The 13,105-nt window shown below is 37.6% G+C and overlaps 1 protein-coding gene across 1 annotated transcript in view; it reads left to right on the forward strand.

The window, feature by feature from the left end:
- The first annotated feature begins 1,557 nt into the window (after positions 1-1,557).
- kcnh2a (potassium voltage-gated channel, subfamily H (eag-related), member 2a) overlaps positions 1,558-13,105 on the forward strand; it is a 35,910-nt gene continuing 24,362 nt past the window's right edge. The window contains exons 1-5 of the mRNA XM_079451577.1: positions 1,558-1,872; positions 2,816-3,046; positions 11,724-11,891; positions 12,091-12,513; positions 12,868-13,079. Of these exons, the coding sequence (XP_079307703.1) occupies positions 1,797-1,872; positions 2,816-3,046; positions 11,724-11,891; positions 12,091-12,513; positions 12,868-13,079 (1,110 nt within the window). The 5' untranslated portion in view covers positions 1,558-1,796. The remainder of the gene's footprint in view (positions 1,873-2,815; positions 3,047-11,723; positions 11,892-12,090; positions 12,514-12,867; positions 13,080-13,105) is intronic.

Below are 13,105 nucleotides of genomic sequence, written 5' to 3' on the forward strand. Positions count from 1 at the left end.
ACATAAACAACAGTGTAAAGTTCAGTATGTCTATGAGCAGATATGGAGCCTTGCACGCTGTATATTGCACATTGTAAGACATCTTGACCTGTACTGTGGTAAAAAGTGCATTAAAATATTTCATTCTGTGATAAGATAAGACGGGTTGTGTTGTTTTGAGGTTTTAAGTCTGTGCTGGCCTTAAACTCTACCTTAGACAAACCAGGGGCTCACAGAAAAAATGCTATATTGCCTGGCAACTTTTATATTAATAAGAATAACAAACAGTATTACTTTTGTTCATATTAGTGCTGACTAAGTTAACAATCTTTGCTTTCCTTTGCCCTGTCCTGTATTCATTATACTACTTCAATAACTGCATTAACTAATCTACTGCACTGTAACCTTATTAACTGCATTTACTCATCTTCTGGACTGCAACTTATTAACTGCATTAACTTGTATACTGCACCGTAACATTAATAACGGCATTAACTCATATACTACACTATATCTTTAATAGCTGCATAACTCATCCACTGCTCTGTAACTTCAACAACTGCATTAACTCATCTATTGCACTGCAACTTTAATAGCTAATGTCTATCATTTATGCACACTTAAGTCACTTGCACTATTGTTTAGTCTAAATTATTATCTGTTCATAGCCACCTGTACATTAATGTTCATAGTATATAGCCATCTATATATATTGTTCATAGTACAAACCTACTGTCATATTTTCATATAACATACATACTGTAAAGTATTTTTCCATGCCCACTGTATAATATCTTCCTAATATTGTATTCTGTATTCATTCTAACTGTATATCCTGCACTTGCTTATGGCACTTCTGGTTAGACCTAAACTACATTTCGTTACACTGTACTTGTATATGTGTCATGACAATAAAGTTGAATCTAATCTAAAAAAACCTACTGTATTGTCTGACAGAGAGACATTCACACGTGTTTAAGTTTGTTTACACTCTTCATAAGTAGCCAAATAAATAACGAGGGGTTTCGACAATTACCAAAAAAAACCAATCAAATAATATTAAAACGATATAAAACCAACATGGTTTAAACATGTTTAATTGTTAAAGAAATTGCTGCAAAATGCATTAGTTCAAACACCCCTGCAGTAGCTTCATGGACCCCTAGGGGTGCGCGGACCCCCAGTGTTCCTAATTCCCATTCATATTCCAGAATAATTATATTTACAGTCACGCCTTTATACGTTTTAACGTCATTTGCAAATAAATGGAAAAAGACGCGCATTACTTTAACAACATAAATGTTTTTCTACTTTTTCCACCTGCATGCAGTTATTTATGCCCAGTTTTTACTCAGCCTGGTCTAACTTGGATTTGCAACATGAAATCGGATTTGTGGTCGAACACGAGCACACTGAGTGGTAACATCAGGATGAGTGAATACCCTCGACTTCTTACCCCTCCCCAACCATCAAACAATACACTAGTGATATTTTCATTTTTAGCGCTCCTAAACACAGTGAGGCGTTTAGGCGAATCGCGTCGTTCCCTCGACTGGGACAGAAAGTCAGGGGCGATTTGCATCTATTTGCAAAAAAAGGAAGCAGGTGACTTGAGGTAATTGACAGAATGTTTACTCAGAGCCGGCGTGTGCACTGACATATCCAATGCGTAAATACTATAAGGCTTTTCAGGAGCGCGCGTCCGCGTGTAAAAGTAAACCTCGCTTACATGTGTGAGAACTGGCGGCACAGGCGGTCTATATCTCAAATAAAGGCTGAACAGATCTGAGGAACTTTTACCTTATTGAAGCAGGACAATGCCTGTTCGCCGGGGACACGTTGCGCCTCAGAACACCTTCCTGGACACCATCATTCGCAAATTCGAGGGTCAAAGTAAGTAAATGAAATATAATTTTTTGGGGATCAAAACTTCTATTACGATTGTCTTAGTTGCTGTTGCCCATTGCTATTTTTTAGAACTGTATGATGTATGCTATTGTTAAAGTCTTTTAAATAGTAACTTATAATAACAATGTGGACATCAGTTTACTGTGTTTATTGTGGGATATTGAGAAAGAAGACGTATAACACTGCAGTAGAAACTATTCGTCGAGCTAAAAGGTTAATTGCTTCATTGTAACAGACCACACTTTGTTATGTATTCTAATAAAGAGATGTAAAGAATAAGTAATAATTGTACAAAATGGCACTGTACATACAACCACACAAATAATACAAGTTATAACTATTTTTCTAAATGATATGAATATTATGTGCCTTTGCTTTTATCTCAATAAAAACAATTACTTTCAGCAACCTCAAAATTTTTATTCTTTATTTAAACTTTGACATTTTATGCAAAAAGAGTGTGAGTTTTGGCATATATATATATATATATAAATATATATATATATATATATATATATAGATGATCTGATCAATAGGCTACATATTAAACTGAAATAAAAAATCTGATATTTCACTTTTTTAACTGAGGTATAAGGACATTCTGGTGCATTACACAATGTAAATTGAAAGTTGTCATCCTTGATATTTTTATAGACCACTTTGCAAGATGTAAACACTGGTCCTGCCGCACTTCTGATTTAAAAATTCCAATTTTTATATCATACATATAATTACGTCTTAAAGATATTCGTTTCACATTGTGATTCGGTTCTATATGTTCTGTCGATTGTATTCTGTTCAAACGTTTGTGCAGAAAAACTGAGACGGGATGTTCTTCTGGACCAGCATTGTTTACATCTTCCAAAGTGATCTATAAAGCTGTGACTTATGTACCACCTGGATCTGTTTTTGTTTACTACTTTTACAGATCGCAAATTCATCATTGCCAATGCTCGAGTGGAAAACTGCGCCATCATCTTCTGCAATGATGGCTTTTGTGGCATGTGTGGCTACACACGTGCAGAGGTTATGCAGAAGCCGTGTACCTGCAGTTTTTTGTATGGACCACATACTGGTCGACCAGCTGTGGCCCAGATGACCAAAGCTTTGCTGGGCTCTGAGGAAAGGAAGGTGGAGATCTCCTTATACAGGAAAGATGGTGAGCATTAAAACTGCTATAACTGGCAGGATTCTAATTTCTAATAACAACATCCATTGACATTTTATTCATATACCTATAAATTGATGCCCGATGCTATTCCATGGGTTTAGCTCTCCTCAATTTGTGTGATAAGGATTATCTTCATCACTAAATGGATTTACACACTAAACTTTATTTAATTTAATTTGACTCAATACTACTCATTCCCTTAGCATTACACAGCTGTTTCTATTCTGCTGTATCCCCTACTGTTCTCCATTTGACATTTGATCTGTCCCAGGCTGATTGATCTTGAAGTGATGTCAGTGTGTAAATCCCAAGCATCCTTTATTGTTGATACTTCGTTGATAGATGGATTACAGTCCAGGGTGCAATCTCAATTATGTCTATTTCTGTCCTCTCCTATTTAAAACACAGCATTTCTGGAGGTTTCATTTCAAAGACAGGTGGGAGTTTGAGAATAGGAATAATACTCATAGCGACATAACTGTGCAAAGGACAATTTCTCACTATGCAGTTTCATAGTGCTATTTCCAAGTATTCCAAAAGGGCATCATGACATTGTGTCCTCTAGTGATGCTCAGGACAGAGAGCAGCACATATACAACCAATTATGTACACCAACAACCAGAAAGGCTTGCTTTTAATGTAGCTCTTTTCACAATACATATGGCATGAAAGCATCTTTATGAGAAAATGAAAATAACCAACGTAAGCAAGCCAATGTCTAATAAAGTATTAGAGAATTTTCGAATGTTCGGGAAATTATCCTAATAAAAAATTCACGTAAGGAATGAGTTACTGTCTCGTCCAAGAAAAGAACGTTTATGCAAGTTCAATGGGCGGCCTCTTTTCTTGCTGTTTGAGGACTTGCAGTAAGTGAGCCACTGTCCCTCTCTTTATCAGTACACTGTAACCTCCGGATAAGTTGGCAATACTTTTGAGGTTCTAGGTTTAAGTTAGAAGAACTTTCAAATTTTGATTACTGTTGTGTTAAAGTTTACTTAACAAATGCGACTTAAATATTTAATTTATCCTTTTTATGAACTTAAGTAGACAGAAATTCTTGAATAATTTTTTTAAGTTAACTACACTATTTTTCTGTTTCTCTTACTAGCTTTGCAGAACATAAGCACATGCACCACTCTTCTAAATGATGGTAACCACAAAACTGAAACATATGTCAAACTCTTCTAAATATCGTAGAAAAGTGAACATTAAACACTAACAAGTCTTTAACTTCACAAAAAACATGTAAAAGATTCATATTTATTTTAATTGACGCATGCTGTGAATTGGAAATCCTTCTTGACCATTTGTGTTGAATTAATGTGTTTAAATTAAGTAAATTGAACAAGAAGCAAATTAATTTTTTTTGTTTTAGTCAAAACTTCAAGTCAATCAAAAATAATTGTTATACTTTACTCAAAAGAAACCAGTTTCAGGAACTTAAAATATTAAGTAAGGAGAACTTTAGTTTACATTACTTAATCTTTTTGATTATTTTGAACATTTTGCTTTAATGTGTAGTTTGGAATTCAGTTTACGTAAAACTGGTGTCTCAACCTGAGGTGAAAAAACTTTATTCTCTAAGAGATGAAAAAACCCATTTTGAATGTGTTTTATTCATATACCTTATCGCTGCATCTCGTCAAAAGTCAAATCAACTTCATTCACCATCAAAAAAAGTTAAAGGACACGTGAATGTGAATGGCAGTATGAATGGAACAAAACCTTTTTCAATATATTCTTGAAATGCAATAATATATATATGGTTTAAATGAGTTGACTGTTCTTCTTTTATTCTCTACAACAAAAACCCTAAAATTTTGAGATTTTTTAACCAACTGTACTGCCTATAATAACACATAGTTATCTCAGCCATAGGTACTGCCACCTTTTTATGTAATGTCCTATAGAGCTAGTCAATTAAATATTCATTTCATTTCTGAAAGTACAGAACACAAATGCTTTTCTGAGCAACAATGCAATTGTACAGACATGACAAAGGTTTCCATGAGACCTGACTGGCTGGGGATGTACGAATGAATGAGCGAAAGTAGGCTACGGCACGAGTTTGTGTTTTCGGAACGGTTACAATGCGCGACAGCTTCACTTTTACAAGCGTGAATTGGGTGACTATGTTGCATATAGATCCGTGTTCTGCCGCTATTATCATTATAAATCATTTTACTTAAACTTGAACTTACACTGGGGCACAGGAGATTTATACTGGGGCCCGTCTTAGCTGTTGCAAAATCTGATTCTCTTTGTTATTCTATATGAGTTGTGTCAATTTTCAAATGGAGGCTAGGCCATCTGACCAGATGTTAAGAATGTCACAGATTTGCTTACATTTGATTATAGTGACTGTGAACTAATTTTCCTTTAACCTTGAAACACTAATGGGGGAAATGAGTTTCTTGTTTGTGATTGCCTAAAATCACCTGCAAATCATTCCATATTATTTATCATTTTTAATGGAAAGTAAATAGGAATCAATTAACATATAAATATAAATCAGAACTATACATTGGAAGATGTGTTGGGTGGCTATGGTCCAGAGGGCCATTTTGTCTGCCAACTAACGGAAGTGACTTGAACGGCAATAAACAGTGGCTACGATGTTGAAAGGGCTATTGGACATTTCTGCCCAAATAAGCTGCTAGGAGGACATATGAAGAGCTCCTCTGAGGGAGATTTAAAGGATAATGGTGTTTTGTGGCAATGCTCCAATACACAGAATGCCCATGTATTTCTGAAGAGGAAAGCTGGACTATAGAACTATAATCAAAAAATGGCATTTCATGAAGTTGTATTTCCCAGTCCACCAATGCCTGTTGTCCCATAATGGCGCATTTGTTGAGGCAGTGATCTTTGTCTCTGAAGAGAGTCCTTGAGAAGGACATTCAAAGCAAAGCACGGAGCTAATGGTGTCTCTTCCAGTAATCCTCCAGCACAAAAGAGCAATTCCACTTTATTAGTGAATACTCATCCCTCTTTAATGCCTGCTTGTCCTATGAGGTTTGCCAACTGCATAAAGCACAGCAGATTATCAATTAATGATTACTCCTGGGGCAGATTGTGTTCCTTCGGTAAACAATCTTGAGATGACTTTTAACAGCAGCTCTCCATTTCAGACTTTCCTTCTGTACATCTTTTGTCAACTTCAGTTTTAAATAAATGAAAACATTGGAGATCAATAGTTTTTCTCTTAGAAATTGTATTCGTTTGGAAGACACTTTTAAAGCTATACATTGCATTTTAATCGTGAAGTTGTGACCTTTGGATTAGTAGCACAATCCTCTATTGAGCTAAAAACAAAAACACCCCCTCGAACATTTTAAAACCGATATTTAGCTAACTGTAACATCATTTATGCTGAGTAATCGAAATCAAAATGAAGAAATTTTAATGACGTGAGACATGACCCATTTATAAGCTAAGCAAGGAGAGGTTCAATGGAAGACCTCCCTGCTCTACAGAAGACAGAGGATGACCCTGACCATCAGTCTTCATATTCTGGTAATGATCTTCACTTCTATAATTAGACCAAGTAATGACTTCAGCCATCTCTGGGAATTCATTATTTAAATGGCCGTTCTTCATTCCTGAACTCTCATAGGACAGTTTTGTCAGAAAGACCTCTGCAACATTCCAGCTGAGCTTGTACGTTCAGCAGCTTACAGACCTTATTGACTTGACTTGTTTCTTGTATGTTCAGTACACTTTCTGTATCAGCTGGCTCAAAGTCAAAGTTACACTTGCTGAATTGTTTGCGGACAGAGAATCTAAACCTGTAAGTGGGGTTTGTTTGTGCAGAACCAACTTCAGTGACAGTAGGGTGTTTTAAGTGCTTTGTAGGGTCTTTGCTGTGTGGTTGCAAAGGTTTTTCGGGTGTTTACTTGTCAAATATGCCCAGGTGTGTCAATATGACTCCTTTAAAGCGAGTCTATGCATATGAGATTTGTTCACCCGGTGTTTGGGGTTTTATCCACCAGGTGAACATTTTCAATTTGATTATGTTCAAAAAGTAAACCACCACTTTTTCTGTATAATAATTGCTTTGAAATCTTTATTTATTTTTTAATTGATCAGTGTTTCAGTGTTTATGACATTTGCTTTATTTGTTGCACTACTCGCATAATATTTTCAGAGGCGCCAGCGTAACACAAACCCCAACAGGCTTGAAGTGGTTGTTTTCATGAGAGGAGTCACGAATAGGCCAGCAGTTTAGCTCAAACCTCAGGCTGTGATCCAGATTTGCATACCATTTGTTTTATTATATTCAAATGTTATGAGTGAATCCTGAGACAAGGGAAGCCCAAGGACATATACTGGAGCTACAGAGATTTCTACCGTTCAGCATTTGTTTCCAGGCATAAGACAGCCCACCTCACAAATACAAAAGTTGTAGTTTAAGATACACTCTGAATTAGATTTTGCTTTCAGATACAGTACAAATAAGATTGTTGTCTTATTCAAGGTCCAATGTGTAATGTTTTGGAGGATCTATTAACAGAAATGCAATATAATATAATTCTGCAAAATGCATAAAAAATAAATAAATGATGTGTTCAGAGGTGTATAAAGACCTTACATAATAAAGTATTCTGTTTTTATAATCTTAGAATGAGCTATGTCTATCTAACTGTACCAAACCCTCAGGCCCATCTAGACCCTGTGTAATAACCTAAACGGATATTTAAAAACTATCATTTTTCATTTGTCTGTCAAGTATTCACAGAATTATGTACAGGTGAACATTCACGTAAACTGAGAACACCAATAACGTCAAAGCTAAGGAGTAACACATAACATGTAACAACTAGACCTGACAACAATAAATGAGTGCTGAATATAAAGAGTTTGGATGATGGAGTGCAGGTGTGAGTGTATTCAATGATGGGGTGAGTGTAATCAGTGATAATGAATGAGTGCAAAGGGTCCTGGGTAATGAAGTCCATAACTGTGGCTGCGTCCAAATATCCCCACTTGCGCTCTTGGCCACTTGTAAGCCCCGTGCACGTGACAGGAAGTAAGAAAGGAAGTCTGTCCAATGTCTTAGTGAAGTGCCCTTAACGCACACTAAACCCACACATTTTGAATACCGCTTCCGAGGGGAAAGCTTTTCAGTGTAAATCACAAAACACATTTTTAAGGTTATATATATATTTATTCAATGTTTGGCTAACATGTGTTTTTGTTTTGTTTTTGCCTTTTTGAGTACAGCTGCTTTGATACAATAAAAATAAAGCACTATACAAATAAATCTGACTCGACTTGATATAATTGATTAGATATTACATATAATTTCGTAGTAAAACGTTAGTTGCACGTTTTATTGGTGAAAAGCAGAGTTATGTATTTTATAACATAACTTTTTATCACATTCTTGGAAACACTACATTAATTAGCGTTACATGTTTGCACCTGCTAAGTGTGGCCCAATGGGTAACAAATACTACATGCTCACTTGGTATCTTCACACCGACTAGAACTCTTGGGCCAAAAACAGGAAATGCATCATGAAAGTAGTCTTGTGGTCAAGCGCAAAGACCGTCAAGTGGGGGTTTTCGGACGCAGCTTAAACTTCCGGTGAATGTGAGGTGGGGAAGTATGTGAAGACCACTTGAGATTTCCAAGAGTAATTCAAGATCACGGAGCAGGGGCAGTTCTGTGATGTCTTACGCTGTCTGCGCATGCTGCAAGAATGATTTTAAGTTAACATATTGTGTATATTTGCTGTTATTCTACAGAACAGTGACATTTCATTAGGCAAATTGTAAAGTTACTACGGTCAGTTCCATACGTTCAGTACCCCTGTACCAGTTTAATATTAAGATTTGTTATAATCATAGTTTATTCGCAGATGAAACTCTGTTTACTGTCTGCTAGTGTAGTCACTGGTTTTCTTTGCTGAGATAACTCGCATGAGGTGTCGCTTTTTAAACTGGTATTGTGTATGTTAGTCTGTGTTGGTTTTATGATTATACTGAGAGGCAGTGTCTATCACGTGTTACATTATTACTCTGAAGAGCACATACATATGGCACGCCATTCATAATGCAGATGTGTAATAATGTTTTGTGTTTGTATTGCGTGTAATTTTGCTGTGTTGTTCAGCTTGTTGCGTTTCAGATCTGTTGCTTTGAAAGGGTGGCGTGAGCTGTTTGCCTCAATTCGCAACCTCATCATTCTGTCATCATTTATTTATATTATATATCATATTTTTGGTGTTCCACAGAAGAAAGTAATAATAGTAAAAGTCATAGGTTTGGAACAATATGATTATACTTTTTTGTTTGGAGGTAAACTATCCCTTTGTTGTCACTTTGCAGACAATTGTGCAGATTCTTTTGTAGATGCATGCATTATTTATTAGATGAAAACATTGTAAAAAAAACGCACTTGCAGCGCTTGGCATCATTTATATCAGGACTCTTGGTGATCTGTAATTGTTTTATTAATCTGCAATTGGCAAGTCTCAGTGTAGATAGCTTTGAGCTTTTTATCAATAACTCTTTCCTATCCATTACAATCATTTCATGAAAAAACATCATTTGGTTTTCTTTTACATCAGTGGCCAGTGCTTTGGGATATCTTGCTCAGGGCACGAATGTATGTAATAGGAATAATGTCATGATTCTGCCGCATCTTGTTGGGTTTCTCTTGGTCCAGTAGCAGGATCATAACAGAAACTTAGGTTTAATGTGGAGAGAGTGATTTTTGGCCCTTATGGCTTCCCCTACACTCTCTCCGGTCTGGTGCTCTTGTTTCCTCATTATTGTTAAATAGTTCATGCCCACCCCTCTTAGTTTCTCCCTATTTAATGCCCTTGTGTTTTCTGGGACAGAAAACGTGCTGGTACATTTTGATTGTGTTCCTGTCTCAGTCAGTGTAGTCTAGTCCAGTTATTTGTATGTACTTTCCTGTTATGTCTGGTCTAGTTTAGTCAGTCTTTGTTCCTGTTTCTATGTTATGTTTGTACCCTTGTTCTTGTTTTACCCCCTCGTAGGTTTTTGTTTTGTCTTTTGTAATCTTTGTTAACCCCTTACCCGCTGTCTGGTTCCTCTGTCCATGTCTCACCAACGTGATCGTGATAAATAGTGCATCTAAACCACATCCTCACGGAGTGCATGCAACAGAGAGGGGAGAGACAAAGATGAGGGGGTGTGCCAGGCTTTAGAGGCCCTAAATCCCACTATTAATTTCAGTTTTCTATGGTGCTTATGTTCTTATGAAAACAATAAAATTTCCTCTGGTGGCATTAACCTCTCTCGTCCTAACAGCTGCCTCTGTCCTTGGTACTGAAGAAGTCTAAAGCCGATTTAGCTTGTAAGGTTCGCAAAGCTTGCCTTTTCCATGGAGCAGAATCGAGATTGTGTCGGATGTTAATTCTCAAAAAAAATTGCTTTAACTCATACACCCCTCATTTTCAATTGTTCATGGCCAGGCCGGACATATCTTTTTCATATTGATGTTCACAAGCACCTTCCATATTTTTCATATTAAATACATTTAGGAAAGGTATAAGGCAAGCTGTATTATAACATGACATGAATTTATGCTCACCTGTATTGGTCTACAATGTTATTGTATTGGTCTACCATCTCATTGTCACAGTTTTAGTCTGTTTTGTTTTGTTTTCTGTGTTCCTGTTTTGCCTGTTTCCTCTTATTAATTTCCCTGGTCATTTCTTGCCCCACGCCTGTTTCTGTTCTCCCTGATTATGTTCTCAATTTTATTTATGTCCTGTGTTTGCCTGTGTTCATTGTCCGGTTTAACTTGTATTACTTGTGGTTGTGTTCCCGTGTTTTCTTTAGTAACTTTGTGGATTTATTAAATACTTTTTGTGGAATATACTCCTTGTCGTGCTCCTCAATATGCTACATGGTGTGACCTGCTGAAGATTATGACGCAGGACATGTCATAGTTTGGGGTTATTAAGCAGCAGATGGTTATGCTGTCCGGCACTATGTTGTACAGTAGCAGATGCCACGGGTATGAATGAAATAATTTAAAGAGGAAAGTGTCAATCTTTAATCCCCGAGAGATGACATTGTGTTCCAAGTGCTATTGTCGTCCAGTCTGCCCTTGAGCATCTCTGCTCTGGAGCACACCTGGCCTTCAATACTGACTGCCCACTGGTCTGGCACAGTGAGGGGATGGCAGTGTGTAATAAACTGGAACCACAGTGCCAGTGTGGGTCAAGTATCAGTTTCCACAGTGAACAGTCAGGGGTCAGCACATTTGCCAAGCTAGTTATCGATGACCTGAACATCATTCTGCACACCTTCCTTCTCACTGACTGTAGTAGCACTGGAGATTTACAGATTGTCTTGACGGTCAGAGGAGATTAATCCACTTAAACTGGGCAAATTATAGCATTGGCCTGCAGCAAACGGTGTGGAGAACGTTGTGAGAATCTAGTGTTGTGTGGTGCACTCTAGTGGTGGCATTGCAATATTTAGAAAGTGCAAGTGCATATTTTCAGCTAACCTGACCGCAGGGCTGTAGCTAGGAATTCTATCCCCATACCAGCAAAGAATGTTATTTTTTATTACAAATGTTAGATTTTTTTAAACCATTCACACCTTGTGTTCTGCATTCCCAAAGACTCTAAGTGTGTACCCATTATTGTACTTTAAATGTTTTCCTCCTCTCCAAACAGGTGTGTGTTTGCCATGCGTTGTAGATGTTGTTCCAGTGAAGAATGAGGATGGTTTGGTCATCATGTTCATCCTGAACTTTGAGCTTGCAGACCAGCTTGACAGATCTGTGGACATCTCACCAAACAGAGACACGAACCACAAGCACACCATTACCTGGCTCTCTAAAGGTTCTGAAACTGCAGCAAAAAAACTAAAAACATTTATATCTGGCAATACTGCAGTTTATTTTATACGTCTATATTCATTGGTTTATTCTTATTTTTGTTTATAGTTAGAGCTTTTTATTATTAAATATATATATTTAAGTAAAGTAAACTGTACTTACACGCACTGTAAGATAAAGTATATATTTTTGCATTTTTTCAGCAAGAAGATGTCGGCTCAGGCTTTCCCTGCCTTTGCTTCGCTCCCTGAGCAAACAGTCTCTGCAGGAAGATACTGAAAGGGGGTACATTCAGCAGATGCCCCACATGGGCCATGAATCAGTAGCCCTGGACAAACTCCTATCCCTGCCTGAGCGTTCTGCATTGGGAGGATCTCAGCTTTTGTTGTGGGAAGATAAGGCAGAGACAGAAGTCGACGGTGAGCCACGGCCAGTGTCCCCTTCTCTCCCTCAGGGCTTCTCCCAGTCCTCCCCACGTTTGCACAACCTCACGTCAGAGGCATCTCCATCCAGCTGCAGCATGGCCCACAGCCGCTCCTGCGAGAGCCTGTGTGACATGCGGCCTTCACCATCCACGAGTGACTTCAACTGGGATAGGAAGCTGCCTGTCAGACCCAGTAGCACAGGTGATGATAGAAGCAGGGTTTTTCCCGAATTGTCTGTGGTCACGCAAACTGAAATAGAATTGCTTACAGATATAGTACCCCAAAAAAATGATACCCTCTTCATTTACTCACCCTCATTTCATTCCAAACCTGTATGACTTTCTTGATATACTTTGAAGAATGTTGGTAACCAAACAACATTGGAACCCATAGACTATCATTGTATGGACACAAAACCACTGAGACATTTCTTAAAATATCTTATTTGGTGTTCCACATAAGTATGAGTCACTTATAGTTTTTGACCATTATGAGGGTGAATTAATGATGACAATAATCATGAAATATAAATATTGATGTTATTTTGTCTTACAGGGGCAATGCACCGCAAACCCAGTTTACATAATGCAACTTCAGACTCTGAACTAAATCGTCTTCGGAACTCAGCGCGGGCCGCCCAACTATCACACAACCTCATAGACGTAAAGCCGGACCACTTAATCGCTGTTCCACCCAGTGAGATGGACATCATCGCCCCGTGCAAACTGATAGACCGGACCCATAATGTCACAGAGAAGGTCACTCAGGTGAGGTTCTCAGCATGAGCGAGATG

The sequence above is a fragment of the Barbatula barbatula genome, assembly GCF_947034865.1.
Source record: "Barbatula barbatula genome assembly, chromosome: 3".
In the NCBI taxonomy this organism is placed as follows: Eukaryota; Metazoa; Chordata; class Actinopteri; order Cypriniformes; family Nemacheilidae; genus Barbatula; species Barbatula barbatula.